Source organism: Bactrocera dorsalis, chromosome 6 (genome assembly GCF_023373825.1).
Source record: "Bactrocera dorsalis isolate Fly_Bdor chromosome 6, ASM2337382v1, whole genome shotgun sequence".
Classification (NCBI taxonomy): Eukaryota; Metazoa; Arthropoda; class Insecta; order Diptera; family Tephritidae; genus Bactrocera; species Bactrocera dorsalis.
Genome location: NC_064308.1, coordinates 21,613,420 through 21,637,925, shown reverse-complemented (window position 1 = coordinate 21,637,925; position 24,506 = coordinate 21,613,420). Strand labels below are relative to the sequence as shown.

Here is a 24,506-nt window from a genome sequence, read left to right as displayed (position 1 = left end):
ATTCCACATGTGCATCTGCATTTGCCAAATGAGCCAGTCGTTCGATTTCAGTTGCGAACTCTTGTAATGACTCGTTCATCTTCTGACCCCTATTTTGCAGTTCGATCTGGTATATTTGTTTCCGGTGCTCACTACCATATCGTCTTTCTATCGCACTCATCAATGCCTCATAGTTGTCCCGTTCACAGTCTGGAATAGTCTGAAGGATTTCTGCCGCAGGTCCTTTCAATGATACAAACAAGGACGCCACCTTGTCCGCTGCATTCCAATTATTGGCCATTGCTGTCTTTTCAAACTGAAGTTTGAAAATTTGAAATGGAATACTTCCATCGAATGTGGGTGCCTTCAATCTTTGATTATTTGTTGATGGTGCAGGGCCATGTAGTTGCAGTTCTCGCACACGATTACTCAGTTGAAGAAATTCTGATCTTAAATTTTCTTCGTCATTTTTTATTGTGCTTAATTCGTCTTCAAATTTTGAAAATTTCTCTTGCACTTGTGTATTATTTTCTGTAATCTGTTGTACCAAACGCTTTTCTAACTGCGTATTATTTTCAGTTATTTGTTGTGTAAGGCGAGACTCTAACTGTGATGTATTTTCAGCTATTTGCGTTATTTGCTGTGCCAGACGATTTTCTGCCTGCACTGCATTTTCTGCATTTTCGGCCAGACGATTTTCTGTTTGCACTATATTTTCTGCCATTTGCTGTGCCAGACGATTTTCTGTTTGCACTACATTTTCTGCCATTTGCTTAATAGCCACTAACAACGTGTTCATGTCTACACTTGATGATGTTCGTTGTTCTTCTACTTTCTCTTCTACCTTTGTAGAAGTTTCTGGCCCAACAAATTTGAACTCGTCCACATTAATTCCATCCGCTTCCATTGCTTCACGTAATCGTGCCTGCAGATCCGCCTTTTGCCCGCTTATCGGCAAATTACGCTCCTCCAGTTCCTTTTTTAATTGCTGAATTCTCAAATCTCCGAATTTAACCATCTTGAATTTGGATTATTTGACAATCCCACTTCTGACACCAATTGTTACGAATTTACTCTTACTAGTTTACTTTGTTAGGTTCGTATCTCTGGATTGACAAATAAAATCAACACTGTTTAATTTAATTCAACAACTCTTTATTTCACAACTCGTCTACACTATAGCAGTTTACTCTTAGCACTGATTGATTACGTTGGCGTTGCCACGGCTTATATAGCCACGCACTTCTCGCTGATGCCGACGTGTCCTTCTAGAATATTGCGTCTGGAAATTACCAGAACATAATGCTATACGGCGCCAGACTCTGCAATTGTTCAAGCAGACGGCTGTGGCGCCAGACGTCTATTGTTTCGACAAATGCTATTCCATATACCTACAACTATTGTTCATAATAATGGATGCATACAGCAATACAAATACAACTTAATACTACTTTTTGTAACAATATGATAGAGTTGCCATTTGCACATTGTACCGTTGTCTAAGCCAAATTTCGGGAAGATATAATTAGGGTATATCACCAAACTCGTAAATGTACAAACTTATAAGCTCAAAAATTTACGCTTTAGTTTTTCGGAACGCTCCTTTTTTTCATACGTATAAAAGCCGCGTAAATAGGTATTTTGACTTTTTTCTTTGCAAGTAGTGTTGCCTGCACTAAAAACTTTACTTTTATGAAGCACGAAATGTAAATTATTTTTGTGTAATGGCAACACTAAAACAAAATATCAGTTTATGAAGCAAATACGCGTCGAATTTGCCTCATAGTTTTATACGAAACGCGTAAACTTCTTTTCATACAAATTTTGACAGCTCATTTATAAGGCACAGAATTTTACGTGTTTATGAGGCATTTACGAGTTTGGTGGAATACCCTAAGTATGTATATCATCAAAAGAAAAGTTATATAAAAAATATCTATAAAATTTTTTATTTTGAATGGGATCCAAAGTGATCGGATATTGGCGGTTTAGAGAAATAATGATGAAATGATCACTGATGGCCGAATCAAAGTAAACAAATACAATATATTTTGAAAAATCAGTTAATAGAATTTTGAACAAACTACGAAAGAGAAGAAGTTTTATTGTAAAATGAGAATTCAGATAAACATTGTTTAAATTTTAAATATAATGAATTTGAAGTAAGGATATCACTTTTGCTTTCAAGGTCGGAAGATAAGGTGTTATCTTTTTTTAAATCACTCTAATAATAATGTTATAATTCAGTACATTATAAACTGCGTTTAGATATAAACCACTACTGCCATACCATACTCACTGTTACTGGCTATTTATCAGTTTCAAATAATTCAATAATAAAAACAACTATGGAAGTGCTAAGTTTGGGTATAAAAGAACATTTCATACTTTTGCAACTTGCCAAAATTAAAGCCAGGAAAATTCTTTCAGGTGTAAGGGTTGTAAGTTATATAAAGACTTGGGCAGGTTTTCGCCAGAGTTTTTCTAATCTATGTGGTATAAAATCTTTCTATTAGGTATATTCGACTAAAGAAATTATTAATATGTTTTTGACATGCAGACATACTATTATTTGAAAATGATTCTCTCCGAATTTTTGTAATATATCTCAAAAATTCACCGATATTTTAAAAAATTTTAACCCACGGGTGGCCCTTGCTTCTGCGATCCTCTTTGCGAAATTACAATTATATATCTTAATTTTGTACTTAGTTATGACATATTTTCGATTATTTCCGTTTTGTGGGCGTGGCAGAGATCCGTTTACGCACATCTCGTCATCACATCTTTGCCAAGAAATACTTTTCCAAGTTTTATTAAGATGTTTTAATTTTTTACTCAAGTTATCGCTTGCACAGACAGACCCTGTATCTATTTCGACTAATTTAAGTGATGCAAACAACCGTTGGCTGTACAAAACTATTATATTTTGTAGGAACATCTTGCAAAAAAATTTTATACAATCCGTCTATACCCTGTTTTATACCCCATAATCTTAATACACTGAAATTACAAGGTTTTACATCGGAATAATTAATTAATTTTATTGATGTGGAGTCAGACCGCTTAACTTAACGCCGAAAATTTATTTAATCGAATTATCCTGGTGCCCTTATATTAAGCCAATGCTGTGAATTTCCACTTGATGTACGAGGTTTGTTCCATAAAATTTAAATTTCGTGAGCTTGGAGAGTTCAGTTGTCTTTCTTTTTTATTATGTTGTTATAGGATTGAAGTAAGATAAAATTTTTAGTTGTATGTAGCATCCGCTAAGCTTAGGCGTGTTGCTTGTCCGTCAAGTCCAAATCGCCAGCTTTAATATTCGCCAAACATAGCTTCTCGACACATTTTTCTATTTCCAATCATAATAGCCATTGTTTTACAAGATAAATAAAAATCGGGGAAAGAGAGCTATTATCGATAGAAGTTATGAAACATATATTAAAGGTAGAACAAACAGAAGTCCATTATTTTTGCAATAAATAGAAGGTTTTATTTATCAGAGTAAGCCGATGCTTATTGCCATATTCTAGGTAATTTTCGTAATGCCACTCTAATCGAAACCATATTGAAAAAAAACTTGGGATAGGCGATTTTCAAAAGCGTGTTTTGTTGCAAGTTTTTCGCCAGCAAACTAATTCACAATAGATAGTAATAGGCAGTAATACTAGGCTCCAGTTTTCGACTATAAGGTCAATGCATAAGAACCTCCCTTCAAATAAAGATGAAAACGCTATAACCGGCATAAAATCATCGGGATTGAGATTGGAATGAGAGGTCAAAATTTGAAAATGATTGAAAACAATTTTCGTAAAGTTGATAATTTCATTTGATGACAAATCAGCATAACTCTTCTCATTTCATATATGATGATAATTGCAAGGTTGTTTGTTGATAACATTTAATTTTATAAATGGAGCAGGTAGGGTAGGTCTGTTGATCTTTACTTTTATACACCCGCAACATTTGGCTACAGATTATAATAAATTTGTTTCTCTAACGGTTGTTTATACATAAGTCAGTGCCAGAAGCCAGTGCGGATGAGCCACTGCTTCCAGTGAAGACTGAAGAAAAGAGGGAGAAGATCCGATCGGAAATGGAGATCGATTCTATCCTCTCGAACACAGTGAGTATGGAAGGCGGAATATCAGTTGATGGATCCGTGTTCAGTCTCGAGTTCTTGTTCAAAGGGGTTTTTATCGGTAAACCTGATTTCGTAGAAATTTTATAAATGATGAAAACCTTTGTATTAGCAAACAAAGAAAAATCTCCCCAACCTTTGTGACTTCTAACGGGGCAGAGGTACTTGACGTTACGCTAGCTTCTAGGGATATTTTCCCTTTATCTCGGAATGATAAGTTCTAGACGATCATTCCCTGTCTGATCACAGGTAAATAAGTTTTTGCCTGGATGATTTGCACCCAGAATGCGGAACCTATAAAAGTGGCTCTAGAGACGATTGGGCGCTGTATAATAACTCAACGCTTTATAATATCCCTCACAAAGTTTCCACATACGTGCGGAATAAACATAGTCATGAAAGGCAAGAGGCTTTTTAACCGTCGAGATGAAAAGCTGCTCAGCTAATCATAACTTGTGGCGACAGAATGGTTCATATAGTTCAAAATTTGATGTATAAGATTTTGACATTAAAAGTTTAAACTGCCTCGAAATACTATCCGGAGTATTAAATTTAATTTCAGACAAGAGAAAGGAACTGCAACTTAGACTTAGGTCCAACCAAAGTTTAAAAAAATTTTTTAGTACACATCTCTAAATTCTTGAGACCAACACTTAACAAAACTGTGAATACCTTTTGCTTTTAAGAGCTTTAAGTTAAGCTTTAGACCATAGTAACTCTCAAATCAACAAAGTTTAAAACTTGCTCTATTCTATTTGAGGGGTGCCCAGATCTACGAGAACAGCACATCGTCATTTTTTGAGATTTAATGGCAAGTCATTTAAAAGCATCGCATTAAGTGACCAAATTGTTTAAGTGCAACAGACACTCTTCATCATTTGAATTATATGATTTAAACAGCTTTACGTTGTCTGCATATAATAAAATTTTTGAGAATTCTTTTACAGAAGTGATATCATTAATAAATAACCGAAACAGAATCAGGCCTAGATGACTACCTCGCGGAACACTCTAATAGAAATTAATTAAAGCGGAAAGTGTATCCTCAAATATTACTCGTTGTGTTCTATTATAAAGATAAGAAGATATCCATTGAAGAAGTATTAGTTGAAAGCCCAGAAGATCAAATTTATGTAGAAAAGTCGAGAGATTTACTTTTTCGAACGCTTTGCTAAAGTCAGTGTGTGTTATATCCGTATGCTAATGTTCCCTAAAAAAAATTCAAATTCTTCTTTAAACTTTGGAGAGACTAATGGGCCTTCACATAAGGAGCATAAAACCGAGGGATAAACTGTTAATGGCCCAGAATGCCTACATTAAAGGCAGGTTAGGCGACACTGCTGAAAGGTAATTAGCTGTAGGCACCATTTTTGACATCGAGGTCTTCAAAAATGTGCATCCGGTGCAGTCATAAAAGTTCTCGAAAAGTTTGAGGTGGAACCGAATATACAAGTAAAACATCGAATATAGTCTTCTCTACGTCAGAACTATCGTAGCAAATTAGGCTAGTGCAAAGGCCTCCCGAAACATTAATAAGGGTACCATTGATTTGCAGGGAATAACTTAGCTTATGATTATACTCTAAAATTCATGAAACACCCCATTGTAATTTCACTAAAAATACTATCTTCTCACAATCGCATAGCTTGCTTGTGTAATAATAGGCGTGTTTTATTTGACCAGCAAATTAAGCTATTAGCTTATTTTGTATGGAAGACTTAGCCAACATAATTATGTTGACTTGTCATGAGCTATCATAGCTTGTATATTGAACTAGAGGCATTGTCAGTTCATCGCTTTTTTTCATTCACAATAGCAAGGTTTTTCCCAAATAAAAAGTAGTTGGTAAAGGTTACCAACCAACCAACCGCAGCTCTCAAGTAATTGCTCAAGAAAAAAAATACATTATTTCTGAAGTAAGTTTGACAGCTGGTTACGCATTGTGAATGATCCACATTTAGAAGAGCAAGAGAGAATAAACAAAGTAAACAAACTTTGTGCGTATGTATGTATGTGTATGGTAACACAAATATTTTCATTGAGATTTAAGGATTGTTGTTGATGATTGGTTGGTTTTATACAACATTTCAAAATGGAATATACTTTATAATAATGATTTCAACTAATTTAGGATGAATTTGACGATTACTTCGAATTTCCCTCAAGAAACAATTGTTGATTTGATGTTTCTTCGCAAAACCAGGTTTGCCATATTCACATTTTATTGAAAAAAGTATTAAAAATTAGTACTAGATTTCTTGAGAGCTGCGTACTAGCACACGTAACTTTATCGCAGGAACGTTTCTGGACCGTCTCTTAAGCGTTTTTTTATATGAAGTTCTTACGTTTCTTGAGAGCTGCGTACTAAGCTTAAGGCGAGAAACCTCATTTTGACAGATGAAAATGTAAACAAACCAAAATTACATACTTTTTGGATGAGTATTGAGTTAAATATAAGACAAATATGAACACTTGTTTTCAAGTTTTTTGTATTCTAGACCTCAAATAACTAAAATAAATGTATTTGTATAGTATATTAATATTCCGCTTACAAATTTGAAGTTTCAAACTAAATTGTATATCAGCTGATTGTTCTTATCCGCATTACCAACTCAGTTCTTTTTTAAGCGAATTTATGGAATAAGTTAAATGCGTTTTATTTGTGCATGATTTAGCTATTAGCTAAAAACACGACTAATGAGTGTGAATATGTCTCACAATCACTTATCGCTTTGTTTGAGTTATTCGTTGCATACCACTTTTTGTGCGTAAAACATATCAGTAGGTACATTGTGGAATAATAAATAGATCATTGATTAGGCTATATCTATATCCATAGATTGGATTTATGTAGGTGTTGGTTCACCGATTGCAAACCATTGCATACTTCAACCATATGTTCTTATACACACAAAAAAGTTTTGGTGTCAAAACAGCACTCTTCGGTGTTGCTGTATATATAAACTAAAAAAGGTGTAAATTTAACACCAAAAGGAGTCAAAATAAATAACACTAAAAGGAGCAAGTTTGACACTAATGCGGAGTATTTGTAAACAGCACCTTAAAGTGTGATTTTAACTCCAATAAAGTGTTAATAAGAATTACACTAAAAAGTGTAATTTTAACTCTATTAAGTCTTAAATTTTGAGTGCAGTTTTAGCTCCAATAAAGTGCTAAAAAAAATTACACTAAAAGGTGTAATTTTAACTCTTAACTATTCCCCAAAATTTGCCCCCACATAAAGGCTGGAATGAAACGGAACTCGTTTTTAATTCATTTTTTATTCAGTTCAAAAACTATTTACATATACTATTTAGATAAAAATTACATCCGTTATTATTATGTATATATTAGAATTAATATGATAGCAATCATAAGGCTTTTTAAATTTCAGGTTGTCAAAGGGGATTACCTCCTTATTTTTCGAAGGAGACACCTCGTAAATATTAAGAACATCATTAAAAGTTGTGGTAGTATAATATTGAACATAAAATAATATATTATTGTTAGTAATATAAATATCTTTTATTTGTGCAAATATAAGCGTTTCTTTTTCTCGTTTCAAATAAAGCATAAAGTCAGTTCTATAACGATATCCGTATTTATATTCAACCCAAGTTGAAGAATATATGTTACATGTTTCGTATTCTGGTAAAACCTTTGATAGACAAAATTTTACATTTTCATTTAGATTAGTACTATTTATAAAACTTTTTCTCCCTACCGAGTTTCTTACATATAAAACAAAATTATCCCATTTTTTAAATTACTGATCGTTCAGCATCAATTTTGCTTTTGAATTTCAGATAGATCTCAAGAACTCGATTAGAACACTTTACATTCGGTTCAACTTTGTAAATGAACTTAGAAAAAAATTTTAAAAAGTTTGACAATGCTGGATCGAATTCTATATGGAATACATAAAATGACTTAAAATATAAATGAAATACCTCAATGAAAGTATATGTTATAGGCACATGTAAAGCTTTACCGTCAATTAAAATAAAATACTGAACAATTTCCTCCTTACTTACCTCCTTACTTTTTCCAGATGCTACGATTGTGGGCTGCTTGCTGTTTAATTCGAAGTCGTCTATGGGTGTATTTATCTAAAATTATAAAGATAGTTAAATTATAATTTTTCTTATAGGACAAATTATTGCTACTTTTTAATTTATATTTGAATAAAAGCAGGACAACAGTTATAGTTTTATCGCAAACGTTACTCCATACATACTTACATTTTGAAAATTTATAAATTTATTGATGGTTGATTCGAAGTTTAGTCGTTGTTGTTTATTTTCCTTTGAGCGTTGTGTAAATGAAGGTAGTAGTCGTAGGAGAAGTAAAAACGGTTTGATTTCAATAAACCACTCTAAAAATTTAAAATTTAAATCAGAATTTTTAATACATACATATGTATTTCCTAAGTGAAGATGCTCACCTGGTATTAAACAGCTTCCAATAGTATCTTTCAAAACGTCACCTATGAATTTGTAAGATTGTACATTGTAATTCATATTAGCACAAATAATTGGGATTTTGTCTTAGCTTACCTTTGTCTAAAATTTCTAGCAAAAAACAGGAAAAACTTCCAAACTGCTTAATTGTAGATACTATTTGGTCTTCCTCTATTGGAACTTTATCCCGGTCCAGAAATTTTATTGTGATATTGTACGCAATGCCGAATTTTGAACAAACTGTTGAAATGATAATGCAATAAAGGTTCACAAACTTTTACTAACCCACAAACAAGAAAAAACATACTGAAATCAAGCACATCTTTCGCTCTGGTATCTGTGTTTATATCAATGAGTTTTATCACATTCCCACTTTTCACTTTTACCAACATTTGCGTTCGTATTAATCAATTCCTTATTTATTTAACAATTTTAGTTATTTTGTCTGTTGAAGCACGAAATTTCCCGACTGATTTCAGATGAAGACAAAGCAAGCCATGATGAGCGAAATGAGATGGCACCATGATTGCCATGCATTTTTTCATGTGTAGTAGTTTCACAAAGCAAATAATTTATGCGGGATTTTAATTGTATTTAGATAAATGCATATATTGCGCATAGCCACAGATTAAGAAAACCACATCACTTCCAATTATTATTGGTGTGTATTTGTTAATATTTAAATTGAAAAATAAATTCTTCTTAAAATATACTATCGTTTGGGATTAAATTTTGCACCTTTTTACAGATGAACATTTAGATATTATTCAACAATTTTTTAATACATACAGATGCACATAACAGCATAAGTACTATTAATCCGTGGTTGCTGAACATATTCTTTATCTTTTATGCTAAATCTTTTATTATAAAACTAAACGAATATCTACTCATAAATGCACAAGTAACATAAGTATGTATGTATGTACATTTGCTCCCATGTATGGGAATGTAAATATACCATAAGTCAATGAAAATATTTCATACTTAGGGTATATCTTGCATTATTTGATGGCAACCCTTTCTTTGCGTCCACGAATAACTGTTAATTTCGCTTGTTATATACACACAGATGTACGTACACTTGCGAGCACTTGAATAGGAACAAAAACTGATGTCGGAATAATTGGATTTTTCCATTTTTCAACATATTTTTTCTCGTTTAAAATGAAATGCAATTGTCCGTGGCTGAGTGATAGGCCTCAACATTTTACCATTGTGATTAAACGCTTTTTTGTCTTAAACCTTTCGAAAAATGAACAATTTTTCGTATAGAAGAATTGACGAGCACATACAAAGAATAACTTCCTGCCTTACCATTAATTTTGAAATATATTTAAGTAGGCGCTTCTGTCTCTAAACAAATACAAACAAATTAAAAAACCGTCGGTAAACCGTGTCTGTAAAACATAACGATCCATCATTCCAACATTGTCTCTATCCATGTGCGAGTTAGTGTATACTGCCGTTCATACATGAGATGGGAGACAGAGAGCGGTTAAGAGCGATTTAGAACATCGCGAGAATTTATTGCCAGATTGGGTAATTAATAAACCATAAGTTTACTCTAGGGAATTTTCGCTTTGGTATGAGATGGGTATAGACATAATCAGCAATTTGTCAATAATTTTTCAAGTTAAAACCAAATTAGTCGACAAAAGAAGGATATAAATTTTTATATAGTATATAATTGTGATACTTTGCAAGAAAAGTAATTCGCATTTATGGCATACATCAAATTGCAAGTGGTGGATTGGTATTGTAGTCAATTTTTTTCTAACTTATGGTAACGCCATTTGTAATGAACGGCAATGCTGACTACCAAATAGTGTTAAACTTATACTTTAAAGTGTAGATCAGCGAGCAAATTAGTAAAATGACTCCACATTTTCTCACGTTGCACTGTTTTAGTGTTGCAAATGAGAATGACACCATAAATTGGTGTTAATATTGCTCCCAAAGGTGTAGAATTCACACTTTACTTTTTTGTGTGTATATTTTTTGCTATTTGGGTCACCGATTGCAAACCATTGCATACTTCAACCATATGTTCTTATATATTTTTTGCCATTTCTGCTTCTTCTTATTTGTCTAATATTCAAGGTTAAGCATTAGAAGTCATTCACCTCAATGCTGTAAAATAATTGTATTTGCATTGTGTTTGCTTGCGTTTGCTCTGTACACTTTGCTAACACTATGTTTCACTCCCGCAATTACACGTATGTTTGTTGGTGCACATTAGTTAATCCTATTTATATCGGTATTCTGCTTGAGACGATTGTCTCATGTCTCTAATTGTGACTATAGTAATTTAGTGACTCTGTTAGTCAGGAGTCCCATTTTGGTATTCTGGCAGATACAGTGTAGTAGTATATTGTATAGTAGTATACTGTATCTGCCAGAACACCAAAATGAGACTCCTGACTAACAGAGTCATTAAATTAAGATTGTGTGAATTAGAGACATGAGACAATCGTCTCAAGCAGAATACCGATATTAGCATGTACTAAGCTTAATATGTAAGCAGCATAATGCAATGCTGCATTCCCTTTTTTACATTTCTCTTTTAATATCTAAATTATATACGAAGAAGCAATAGCGTTAAGTAGGTACTTAGTTTTATGGACTGTTAGAAGTACATAACATATATATGTACGTATATATGAATTAATACAAAGTGGAATTATGTACATACATATTTAGCGGTATCGAAATATTGCATAGAATATTATTTAAGGAGAAGAATTGTGCAAATAAAGTTAGTCTAATACCTGACCACCTTACAGTGTCGTTACTCGGCCCTTTGCTACAATTTCGCTTATACTTTTCGCTGTTTCGTAAATTTGCGCGGTTATAAAAAAAGCTTTATAGCCCTACAGTAGGAGCTACATATAATTGGGGTACTCACAACGTGTCATAAAGTTATAAGTCATAAACAAAAGTTAAGACAAAATACAATGGTTGTGAACACGGCGTTATAAATTTGTTGTCGTAAATCACTTATCAATCAGCTGATTGAAAAAACATAAATTACAATATTTGTAAAAATAAGTATTTCGCAATCAAAATGCCAAGGAGAGGTGAAAATTTTAAGATAATGGATGCGCTGTGCAAGAATCAGGCATTAAACCTGATAATTCTTGACTCAAGTGAGTTTTACCATTATAAGCAAGTCTCATATTTATTCACGTAAAAATTAATTTCCAGGCGACGACGAAGATGCGGACGAAATCTTTGAAAATTTTTCATTCAGTTTACTTTGTTTATTAAACACTCGTAGAAGTGTTCATCTCGGGGTACCAAAGTCATCCCAATGGCGACATAATGTGCTTAGGCACTTTGATGACAGCCGTTTCAACGAAATGATTCGTGTTGGCCCGGACGAATTTTGTCGCATTCTTAATTATATAAAGGACGATAGTGTATTTAACACAAATTCTAGTGGAGCGCAGCTTCCTTTGGATTTACAATTGAAAATAGCGCTATTTAGGTTAGGATCTTCCGGAGATGGATTATCCATACGAAAGGTTGCTTCATTGTTTGGCGTGGGTGATGGGGGCACTATTCAAATTATAACTAAGCGCGTATTTAAAGCAATTTTGAAATTAAAAGAGAAGTTTCTGTTTTGGCCAAATGAAAATGAACGGTTGGAAATTGTTACTGCAACGCGGAAAGAGATGCCAGGTTGTATAGGATATATTGATGGATCCGAATTAAAGTTGGCTGAAGCGCCAGCCAAAAAACATGAACTTTTTTATTCACGAAAACGCCAATATGCTATTAAAATGCAAGCTGTTTGTGATTATAGGCTACGAATAAGACAAGTCACAATAGGATACCCTGGAAGTGTTCATGATGCCAAAATCTTCTTGAATAGCCCTCTTGCAAAACATCCTCAACGATTTTTATCTGACTCCCAGTGGATTGCTGGAGATAGCGCCTATCCACTCAAGGAATTTTTATTGACACCGTTCAGGCAAAATAGTACGGACTACACTACGGAAGAAAGAGAAAGTTTCAATAAGTACTTTTCAAAATATCGTGTGCGAATTGAGAATTGTTTTGGCATTTTAAAAGAAAAATTCGGTAGCTTGAAGGAATTGAAGTTTAGAATGATAAATGAGCAAAATAAAAAAGAATGCAATGATTGGATCATGGTATGCTGCATTCTTCATAACATGCTAATTAATTTCCAAACTGAAAACGAAGAAAGCGTTGAAATTAACCCACCTCAATATAGCTTACCACCAGGAAGTAACACAAGATCTAGCCTTCTTAACTTCATACAAAACCATAGATTAACTTAAAATACATCATTATTTAAAAGTATATTTACTATTCATTAGTATTAGTATTCATATAAAAATGTGTTTTTTTTATTTAAAAATTAACATAAAAAGTAATTATTAAAAATAAACTTCAGGTACGTTAATTCATTTCAGGTAATTTAAAATTATCTTGCGCCACTTCTTCCAATTCATCCACTTATTTGTATTTGTGTTTCAATTCTTCCATTGCCAATCTTTCTTTCATTTGTATTTCCATTATTTTTATTTTTTCATTACTTTCCAATTCTTTTAGTTTCATCTCCATTTCTTTGTCTTTTAGTAATAATTCTTGCTTTTCCCTTAACTCTACTTCTTTTTCTTTAATCCTCAATTCTCTTTCTCTTAATTCCAACTCTTTCTCCTTAAAACTCAATTCTTGCTCCATTTTCTGCTTTTTCAGCTGTATCATTTCAGACTGAAATTGCAGAATATCTGATGCCGCAGTTCTGGAATATATTCCTTTACGAATTGTCTTATCTATGCCTTCGCCTTCGCATACAGCCGCAGAAGACGCTGACTCGTTGAGGTCTACTTCCGAATAGTTTTCGTTGTTTTCCAAACTTTCGTTTATCACTGCTGACTCAACCACTCTACTGCCGAAAATTTCTTCCATTTCATAAAAAAACGTACACATTTTAAGTAAAGTGGCTGAAATAAAAATGTATAGTTATTCTAAGTACCACTAGAAGAATGAATAACATTTAAATTCTCAAGTTCTGATGCGATTTACAAGTCGTTCCGCTTCATTTTATGGTTTGAACCATTTACACAAATTCGCAATTGTCCTCAATACTATTTGCTTCACTTCTATACGCACGCAGAAACCGTGAAAATTTTGTTTTATTTACAAAACAAAATCTTACCCTTCATAGTTTCGCCTTCCATACTCCCTGCACCTGTCGAACCTTCCCATGCTTTTGCTTTGTTATATGTTGTACGCATATAACGAACCTTCGAGCGTGTCAGCTTCCAGTCCACCGCAATGTTGCTCTCGTTTGAAAATCGTCTATAATACAATTGAGACGTTGGTTTCTACAATTAAAATTATAATAGATTACTTCTAAGTTGTATTTTAATTAATAGATTTACCTCAAAATCCCTGTTTTGTGTCAAAAATTCAATTAACGCCTTTTCTTCTTCAAACAGCCACTTTCTGGTTGGGTTGGAACGCACCCGCTTTGCTTTTGTCTAAAAGCGAATTAAATAGTTGAATTGTATTTATTATGCATTTTTATATTACCTGTATAACATTATATTGCTCCATTATTCCGAAAACCCTCGACAAAAGAAATTTGAAAGAAATTTAAATTCAAACACAAATGTAACCACAACACAAAAGTAAACTTATGTAAACAGAAATCAGCTGATCAGTTATGACGAACCGAATACATAGCGTTCAGAGTCGTATTTGCGTAAACTTATTTTAGTATGCAATCCAACAACAAATTTTTTACACTAGCATAAAAAGTTATGACTTTATGATTTTACGATGCTTTAAGACACGTTGTGAGTACCCCAAATATATATTTTTGGAGTTAAATTTTATGTACATATATCTTGGAGTAGTTTTTATGCATTATTATTTTTGTTTTTTACCGAAATGGACTGAAGTGTGTTATTTTGCTTTGTTAATAATTAAATTAATTTTTATACCATTCAAATGGATTTAAATCTCATTTTATAAAATAAAATGTAATATGATATTATACGTGATAACATTAATGTATGTGTGATCTTCTTTTATAATAAAGAAAATAAATAAAAAATATGAAAATCTCGTTTTTTTTTATTTCATTATATGCAGTCATTATTGGAACTAGTCACAAAATCCTTGTTTTTTAGTAATAACTTTTAATACTTATGTAATGAATTTTCATAGCGTTACCGCTCAAACGGCTCAAGTGGCTTGTCCACAGTTGAGCTTCTTTATATGCTCATAAGCGTTTCTGATTCATTATTGTCAGAGAAACCTAAGCAAAGGTTCATAAATATTGTGAACTCATAGCCAAACACTTATGAATATTTGCTTAGTAACAGGTGGCGCAAAAATTACCGTCCGATGTTTTTTGGAAAATGAAAAACTATTTTAAAAAAACAAAAACTGTGATTCTGCTTGTGGATTATTTTTATTTGGCCTTTTAAATTTTTTTACATCAAATCGAGAATATGATATCATGTAAATGGCCGTCGCCACAGTTGATTGTCATTTGCGCCCTATTTATGGCCTTTTCCATCACTTGGCCAGAACTTCCGCCGATAGGTCCTCACATTCTTGACGGACATTGTCTTTAAGAGCTGCAAGAGTATGAGGCTTGTTGACATAAACCTGCGACTTCAAAAAGCCCCCAAAGTCTGGAGCGGTCAAATTAGGCGATCTTGCTGGCCAGCGCAAATCCCCAAAACGGGAGATTAGGCGCCCGAGAAATGCAAATTAATTCCCGTAACGAGGGAATTTAAAAAAAATATATATATTTTACATCCGCGAACGCGCGGATTGAATGAAAATGCTTGTGGTTATGGTGGATTGCAAGATACAAATCAAATCTTTTTTTCTAAAATACTAGTATTTATACAATTTGGTTTTATTTACTTAAGGTTAGAGCTGAACTGTAAGCATCAGCTTGGTTGAGTCCAGAACAAAGTGTTAAATTACATTTTTAGCTGTAACATCAAATTCCAACGGAATGTTAAGTGGTTTATTTATGATTGTTATTGTTATGCCTTCCTGTGAGGGCGAGCGATATGGATTTTTGGATACAGAACGGAAAAAGCATATCGAATTCTTAAATAATCAGAAAAGTTAATTATGTTTCTAATTTATGAGGCAGTGTAATTGCAGAGTGCAAAGATTCAATTTTTTTTACAGTTATACTAAGGTTTCTATGCGGAGGCTATCGTTAACTCCCCCCTTCCTAAAATGAATCGTCCCCGATTCACTATTATTTTGAGTTAATTTATATATTTGATCTAAAAGAGCATTATAAGTGATTTCTTGAAATTACGCATTTTCGATTGGTTTGGGAATTGCGCGAGATTTTTTTAATTTTAATATTAAGTAAGATATGAAAATTATTCCCAAGATTAAAATTATATACCAAAAATATGAATGTACTGTTATGTTCTTGTTCCGTTCTGCTAACATATTTATATTATCTAATTTTAACAGTTTATTGGTTGTTTCAAAATATTCTAATATTTCAAAATTATTAATATGATTGTTTTTAAAATAATTCCAAATTTTCACATCAATATTTTCATAAGATTGATTATTTATTACAGTATAATTTTCAAATGTTATTAAATATGTTCCATTTAATGTTTGATTATCTACAATATTTTTTCCTGAAACTAATATCGCTCCTGATTTAATTTCTTCAATTTGTAAGTTTTTTCTTTTAATTTATTACATTTTCCTTGTTTTTTATAGAAAATTTCTGACAAACATGTGTAATGGGGTTTCTTCCATAGCTGAGGTATGCTCAGCCGTTCCAGGGTCAGCCTTGGGACCCACGAACCCTTAGCAAATAAAAGATTTAATTCAATAGATGAAGGGTCCACACCCCCCTTTCAGTGGACAGCCAGGCCAGCGTGATGTATACAGTGGCGATGAAAACGAGCGAGATTGGCGAGCCAGGTGCCGCTTGTTGAAGCTGACACGGTGATGAAAACGAACGGGATTGATGAGCCAGGCGTTGACGCTTGTTGAAGCTGGCACGGTGATGAAAGCGAACGGAATTGATGAGCCAGGCGTTGACGCTTGTTGAAGGTGGCACGGTGATGAAAACGAACGGGATTGATGAGCCAGGCGTTGACGCTTGTTGAAGGTGGCACGGTGATGAAAACGAACGGGATTGATGAAAATGAACGGAATCTTCTGTGTAGGAGAGATTTCGTTAATAGCCAACCGTCTTCGTTGGCCTCCCACTATCGACTCTCTTGCACTCCTTACATTACATGTCGCCTGTTAGTCGCGCTAGTTTTAATAACGGTGCCGTAAGCAGCGGTACTGACGCCACGTGTTCTCGACGCGTCTACGGCAGTGCCATCGCGAGCATTGGCATCACCCGGCGGTGATGCCTTTTCTGCGCGAGGCCTGCGCTTCCCCCCTTCTACTGTATAGGGCAGTTATCGCGAGCACTGGCATGATGCCTTTTCTGCGCGAGGCCTGCGCTTCCCCCCTTCTACTGTATAGGGCAGTAATCGCGAGCACTGGCATGATGCCTTTTCTGCGCGATTTTCTACCCCATACTGCCTACTTCTACTTCCTACTTCTATTGCTTTTAACTTATCCCTGCCTGATGCTGTCGATGGCGACCGTCCTCGCCAGAGTGCTGGAAGGAATGATCGCACTCGATGTGAAATGCTTGCTTATATAGCAGCACAGCGCAGCTTTCGTCGCCGTAGCGAGGTAAGTATGCGTTTGGTGCGTTAGGACGTATGGTGGAAAGCTCTAGCAGCTTTCAACATCGTAGTGAGGTAAGGATCTAGCAGCGTTCAATATCATAGTGAGGTAAGTTGTGTGCGTATGGTGCGGGTACACGGTGGAAGGCTCTAGCGGCGCTCAACATCGTAGTGAGGTAAGTTGACGTAAATTATTGTAAGGTGGTAAAAGCCACGTTACAGTCCCCCCCTCACTTCGGACAATGATACTTCTCTGGCAGCGGGTGGAAGGAGATCTCCCACGATGGTTCGGCTGGAGGCTGGCTGGCTGTCCTAGTTGGCGTGTGCCGTGAACGGGGAGCGGGTGTGGAAACCTTTATTTAATAATATTTCTTAACCTATAGTACAAGGCGTCTTAGGTCTTATAGCTTAAAACTAGTGACACCCATTTAATGTAATCGTATAAATGCATGAATAACTATGGTAACTGGTAAAAAAACTAGTTTTAATTTCTGGCCTACGGTAATGCAAATACATACTTAAAGCTAATGACTTAATTATAACGGCTGCTCTGAGGTGTTACTCGTATAAGTGAAGCACGCATCTGTCCTCGCCGTATCGCACCAGAATCCGGTCGCCTTCTAGCTTCTGGAGGGCTAGATGTCGGCCCCGGAAGAACAGCGTTCGCTTGGAGCGCTTGATAAAATGCTGTCTGGTCATCACCAGCCCTTCCAGGAACCCTGGGATTTCGCCCACCGGTGCCACTTGTGGGGGTGATGTGTCAGGCGTGGCCGGTTGTGCGCTGATCTCGGCAGTTGGAGGCCGGGTCGTCGTCGAGGTTGGCGTCGCTTTTGGGTGAGGCGGCGTCGTCTCGACGTTGGTCTTGTCAATTGCTGGGGCAGACGCCCCATCGTCGTTCGAGCATGCCGGCGTTGTTGTAGCGGGCGCCTCTTGCACCTTCTCTGCGAGTGGCTCCGCGGTACAAGCTTCCTTCCTCGCGGTACTCTTTGCCGTGCCTCGCTGGCCGAGTTGGAGCGAAGCTGCAGTCGGCAGGTCGCTTTGTTTGGCGGAGAGCGTTACCTGGGCCTTCGCTTGGCCTGCTGGGTGCGTCGAGGTTTGGGCGGCGCGCGGCTCTGTCGCAGCACCAGCTTCACGGTCTGCTTCCCTTGGCGTTGGGGATCGCCTGGTGGTCGGGTGCTTCCGGGCGTTGGTGCTGAGCGGCGTCTGTCGTGGCAATGCTTCTAATACCGCTGGTTCTGTGGCCGGCCGACTTCGGGTGGAGGCGTTGATGACGCTGCGCTCCAGGTGCTGTCTGGGTACCCTAGGACGAGTTCGGACAGCTGACCCAGTGTTATCGGTACTTATCGCATGTAACGCGGTTGTATTCGGGTGCACCCGCGGTCGTGCTTCCGGGGGTGGCCGGAAAGGTGGCGGCCTTTGCGGCTCGTCCGGCGGCTGTGGTTGGCGGCTCGATGCCTGCGGCCTTCTGCTGGTTGTCGGTTTCATTTTGGTTATCTGGAAAGAGATGAGAAAACGGACGCTTTGATTAGTGTTGGCAACGTCTATGGTTGCGTTACATTGGTGCTAGGTGGCTCGGAGTTAGAGCCCGTAGGCTCGGTAGAGATCGCGCTAGCGGCTACTCAAGTTTAGTATTCGGTTGGCAGCTGCTTTAGATCTTGCAGATGCACATGAATGGTACGCCCACCTGGTGCGTTAGGATTCACAAGTTCAACTGTATTGATCGACTTGAATTTTCTGACGATATATGGGCCAGTATACTTCGGAGCAAGCTTCTGTGCAAAGTTGTTTACTGCGGAAGAGAGCGGATGATCTCTTTTGAGTACTTTTCCATGGTAGTCTGCGCAAATCGTAGTATCTCTTCTGGCGTTTTGCTGCGGTAGACAAGTTGCGAGAAACTTCTTGCCAAAGCTCGGTGAGTGTCGACACGGTGGTGGCTTCTTCGTCGGGCACGTTCCCTTCTTTGCGGATTTGTTTCGGTGTAGCTGGTGTGTACCCGAAGTTTATCTCAGCTGCTGATGTTTTTGTCGAGTCGTGTTGTGATGTATTTATCGCGAAAGCTATTTCGGCTAGTTGGTGGTCCCAGGTCCGATGATCGGCCTTTGCTCGTTGGGCGATCATAGTTTTCCCGACTCTGTTGGTGCGCTCGGTTGGGTTCTCGTGTGGAGCATAAATGGCGGTGAAACGATGTTGAATTCCGTGGCTCTCCAGGAACTGTGTAAGCGGCTTGCCGGTGAATTGCTTCCCGTTGTCGGTAAGGAATACGTCAGGGCAACCAAACCGGTATATCACGCGTTCTCGTAGCGCCTTTATAACACTGGCCGTGGTTGCATTCCGGACCGGCACGAGTTCCACCCACTTGGAGAACTTATCCTTGAGCACTAGCAAGCACGTGTTGCCATTTGTTGAGCGTGGTAGTGGGCCTACATAGTCTGCCTTTACAACTTCCCACGGTCGTGAGCATTGCATGGTGGCCATCATCCCGGCAGGTCGGCGCTGGTCTATCTTATATTCGGCACATTGTTTGCATCGACGAACATACTTGAGTGCATCCCTATGCATCCCAGGCCAATAGTACCCTTCTTGTGTGCGTTTGAGTGTTTTGTGTACACCCAGGTGACCGCCGGTGCTGGCGTCGTGATTTTCTCTCAGGACTTCGAGTCGACGGTGCTCCGGTACGCATAGTTTCCAGCGTGGTGACCTGGATAGCGTATTGCGTGGGGCGATGTGCCGAAAGAGCCGGCCATCGATAAGTTGGTAATCGGGATGTTTCTTTGGTTGATCGTGTACCTGGCGCGTACGTCTTTCATACCATCTATCCGGTTGATCATGGACGGCATGCAAAAGTTCCGCATTGCCTTCTTGGTCTTTCAGTGGGCATCTGGATAGCTACGTTGAGGGTATCTTTGCGATACTCATGTTATTCACTATCACTCACAAAGTCAGGTCCCTGCGCGGGCGCCATTTGTAATGGGGTTTCTTCCATAGCTGAGGTATGCTCAGCCGCTCCAGGGTCAGCCTTGGGACCCACGAACCCTTAGCAAATAAAAGATTTAATTCAATAGATGAAGTGTCCACACCCCCCTTTCAGTGGACAGCCAGACCAGCGTGATGTATACAGTGGCGATGAAAACGAGCGAGATTGGCGAGCCAGGCGTTGCCGCTTGTTGAAGCTGACACGGTGATGAAAACGAACGGGATTGATGAGCCAGGCGTTGACGCTTGTTGAAGCTGGCACGGTGATGAAAGCGAACGGAATTGATGAGCCAGGCGTTGACGCTTGTTGAAGGTGGCACGGTGATGAAAGCGAACGGAATTGATGAGCCAGGCGTTGACGCTTGTTGAAGGTGGCACGGTGATGAAAACGAACGGGATTGATGAAAATGAACGGAATCTTCTGTGTAGGAGAGATTTCGTTAATAGCCAACCGTCTTCGTTGGCCTCCCACTATCGACTCTCTTGCACTCCTTACATTACATGTCGCCTGTTAGTCGCGCTAGTTTTAATAACGGTGCCGTAAGCAGCGGTACTGACGCCACGTGTTCTCGACGCGTCTACGGCAGTGCCATCGCGAGCACTGGCATCACCCGGCGGTGATGCCTTTTCTGCGCGAGGCCTGCGCTTCCCCCCTTCTACTGTATAGGGCAGTTATCGCGAGCACTGGCATGATGCCTTTTCTGCGCGAGGCCTGCGCTTCCCCCCTTCTACTGTATAGGGCAGTAATCGCGAGCACTGGCATGATGCCTTTTCTGCGCGATTTTCTACCCCATACTGCCTACTTCTACTTCCTACTTCTATTGCTTTTAACTTATCCCTGCCTGATGCTGTCGATGGCGACCGTCCTCGCCAGAGTGCTGGAAGGAATGATCGCACTCGATGTGAAGTGCTTGCTTATATAGCAGCACAGCGCAGCTTTCGTCACCGTAGCGAGGTAAGTATGCGTATGGTGCGTTAGGACGTATGGTGGAAAGCTCTAGCAGCTTTCAACATCGTAGTGAGGTAAGTCGTGTGCGTATGGTGCGGGTACATGATGTAAGGCTCTAGCAGCGTTCAATATCAAAGTGAGGTAAGTTGTGTGCGTATGGTGCAGGTACACGGTGGAAGGCTCTAGCGGCGTTCAACATCGTAGTGAGGTAAGTTGACGTAAATTATTGTAAGGTGGTAAAAGCCACGTTACACATGTGCTTTTCTTATTTAGTTTACAATAGGTTTTTGAAATTTCTGTTTTACAATTCTGAATATAAAAAAATTTATTATTACAGTATATTATGTTCTGGTCAATAATAAGCTTACCATCTAATTGAGCTATGGCTCTTACATCGTAGTACTTACATGTTAGTTCTGTTTTAGGATATTTAATATAAATTATAATTATGTTTCCTTTTTGGGCTATTTTAAATTTAGAAATGTCCATTAAATCTGTTATAGTCATAATACCGTGTTGGTAATATGTTATGTTTTTTAATTCATCATAATGTAAAATTGTTGGATTTAAAATTCCAATTTTACCAAAAGTTATTGTATTTATTAAATTTTGCAGTTCATGTATAATATATTGATTTCGTTTTCTTTTTATTTTCCTGTTTATGGTATCGCCTTTAATATTATTTATTGTTTCAGTTAATTCTGTTATTATTTTAAAAATTTCTGAATTTGTTGTAAATTGCTTATTGTTATTTATTACCAGTTCGTCCAATTTATTATTAATTTTTAGAATGTCGCCATGGTCTGATGTACCAGCTATCCATTTCCAAAGAGTTCCTAATTCATTTATACCCCTTTTTTGCCGAAAATTGGTTTGTTTTAATTGTTCCAATAAAGTTTTTATTATCAAAATTTCAGATTCTGTTTCCTGTGTAATAATTCCTAAGCTATCGTGATTTTGTTCGTTAATACTGTAAAAATTTCTATGTATTTTCGTCTGCTATTATATTTTCAAAATAAGATAAATTAGTAATGTGGAATAGGTCCCCGTATTCTTCATAAATGGAAACATCTCCATTTTCGATAAGTAGAGCTGATTAATGCAGTCAAAATTAAAATGATCATATTGGAAACCTATAAAATTATGATTTTATATTATCTTTATGAATAATTCTATTTCTCTTATTATTTATTATTTTATTCTCTAAATTTTCCTTAACTTGCTGTTTTTTATATCTAGGTTCTAATTTATTGCTTAGCTGATCTATGTCTATTATGAAACGTTAGCAATTTCTCCTGTGCTTGTTTTAAAGTTGTTGGCAAATTTTCATGGTTTATTTTATTATAAAGTACTTCATTCGGTTTAAAATTTGCTACTGAATGTATTGTTGAATTGTATTTTTGTGCCGCTCTAAGTATTGTTTCTAAATTACTGACAATATTGTATTCTTCTTTTATACATCTGGCTATTTCAATTATTGTTGAATGGACTCCTTCAACTTGTCCGTTAGTTATGCTGTAACGTGGATCACAAAAATAAATTTCAATATTTAACCTTTGCATTAAGGATTTAAATGTTGGTGTGGTAAAGCTTGGTTCATTGTCTAAAGTAATTTGTTTTACATCTGTGAAGCTTTGAAGCAATTCTAAAACCTTTTCTTCAATATTTGATTTATCTTCTATGTGTCTTAATACTAAAAATTTTGAATAAGCATCTATACATGTGATAAATTTGAGTTTTTGTGCGTAGAAAATGTCTAAATGAAGTTGTTCCCCTTCTTTTTCTGGAATTGGGGCTTTGCCTATTTGTATTTTTTTGGGATGACGATCATATTTATTTTTATTGCATATCATACAATTTCGAACATATTCTTTCATTTTTTTTCTCATTTCTGGCCAGTAATATAATTTTTCAATTTGTTTGATATTTTCATTATAGCTTCGATGAGCTCTATTATGGGTTTGTTCGATTAATCCGGACATCTTCTCTATTAATAATATCCATTGGAAAAAGTTTTGTGAATACAAATTTGTTCTGAAAAGTTTGTTTGAGAGTTTCCTGGACTTCATGCAAATCTTCAACGGTGCAGTGAATCCCCGTCACTAGCTTTGGCTGAATATATTCTTTCAAAATTGTTACTAAATTTTCTACTGTATCAAATTCTATTAAATGCCTTTTATTTCCAAAGGTTTCAATTAACTCATGGACAGTAAATCTGTTCTTACATAATATTATTTGTTGTTTAAATTGATTTATGGGTTTTTGTGTTTCTTGTATTTGAACGCTTTCACTACTCTGTGCTGAATGTTGAGATTCCTGACTGTGGGAATCATCGGAAATGTTATATAATTCAAGACGCGACAATGCGTCAGCTACAATATTGGATTTACCGGGTTGATATACAAATTTTGGAGAAAATTCTTCTATTATTGCGTGCCATCTTTTCATTTTTGGATTAGGATTGCGGGGTGATAAAGCAAATGTTAACGGTTGATGATCAGTGTGTATTTCCAAATTGGTTACACCATAGAGGTAATTTCGTAGATTTTTTAATGCCCAAACAATGACATAAAGCTCTTTTTAATTAGTTGCATAATTTCTTTCTGTTTTATTAAGAGTTTTTGAAATGAAGGTTATTGGTTTACCCCCTTGTGATAGTACCGCACCCATTGCAACGTTAGATGCATCGGTAGTTAATACAAATGTTTTTGAGTAGTCAGGCTGTATCAATTCCATTTCTGAAGCTAATTGTTTTTTTAATTTATTAAATGCATTTATTCCTTCTTCATCTAGAGTAATTTCAATGATTTGATTTGTTTTTAGAAAACCTACCGTTATCTCTTGATAGGTATTTTGTCAAAGGTTTGGCTATCGAAGCATAGTCTTTAACGAACTTACGATAATATCCTGCAAGTCCCAAAAATCCTCTTAATGCTCGCAAAGTTTTTGGTATTGGATAGTTTAAGATTAATTTTATTTTATTTGGGTCTGTTTTGATGGCATTTTGAGCTACTATATAACCCAAAAACTCTATTTCTTCAAATTAAAATTAAAATTTTGATTTTTCTAATGAAATTTTCATATTAGCATTTTTTAATATTTTTGTAATTGTTTCTAAATCTTTTAAGTGTTGAGTTACGTTTTTCGAAAAAATAATTGTATCATCCATATAAACGTGACAGATTTTTCCTATATGTTCTCGCAATATATCATCCATTGCTCTCTGAAAAATTCTAGGGGCATTTTTTAACCCAAAAGGCATCTTTAAAAATTCA

At 36.3% G+C, this 24,506-nt stretch overlaps 4 protein-coding genes across 4 annotated transcripts; 1 reads left to right on the top strand and 3 right to left on the bottom strand.

Annotated features, from left to right (window-relative positions):
* Positions 1 to 7,419: 7,419 nt before the first annotated feature.
* LOC125779440 (uncharacterized) lies at positions 7,420 to 9,888 on the bottom strand. The gene is made up of 5 exons (XM_049460804.1): positions 8,888 to 9,888; positions 8,677 to 8,820; positions 8,565 to 8,606; positions 8,362 to 8,495; positions 7,420 to 8,229 (listed from the first exon to the last, which is right to left on the bottom strand). Exons 1-5 carry the CDS (start codon positions 8,970 to 8,972, stop codon positions 7,882 to 7,884), a joined length of 753 nt encoding a protein of 250 aa, XP_049316761.1. The 5' UTR covers positions 8,973 to 9,888; the 3' UTR covers positions 7,420 to 7,881.
* A 1,478-nt stretch (positions 9,889 to 11,366) lies between these two features.
* LOC109579252 (uncharacterized) lies at positions 11,367 to 13,016 on the top strand. The gene is made up of 2 exons (XM_019988858.3): positions 11,367 to 11,729; positions 11,788 to 13,016. The coding sequence occupies exons 1-2, from the start codon at positions 11,648 to 11,650 to the stop codon at positions 12,885 to 12,887; spliced, it is 1,182 nt and encodes a 393-aa protein (XP_019844417.2). The 5' UTR covers positions 11,367 to 11,647; the 3' UTR covers positions 12,888 to 13,016.
* A 49-nt stretch (positions 13,017 to 13,065) lies between these two features.
* On the bottom strand, positions 13,066 to 14,666 carry LOC125779698 (uncharacterized). The gene is made up of 4 exons (XM_049460972.1): positions 14,149 to 14,666; positions 13,998 to 14,096; positions 13,772 to 13,940; positions 13,066 to 13,556 (listed from the first exon to the last, which is right to left on the bottom strand). The coding sequence occupies exons 1-4, from the start codon at positions 14,170 to 14,172 to the stop codon at positions 13,066 to 13,068; spliced, it is 783 nt and encodes a 260-aa protein (XP_049316929.1). The 5' UTR covers positions 14,173 to 14,666.
* A 3,201-nt stretch (positions 14,667 to 17,867) lies between these two features.
* Positions 17,868 to 18,794, bottom strand: LOC125779697 (proteoglycan 4-like). Its single transcript, XM_049460971.1, has one exon. It carries the CDS (start codon positions 18,792 to 18,794, stop codon positions 17,868 to 17,870), a length of 927 nt encoding a protein of 308 aa, XP_049316928.1.
* Positions 18,795 to 24,506: the final 5,712 nt, after the last annotated feature.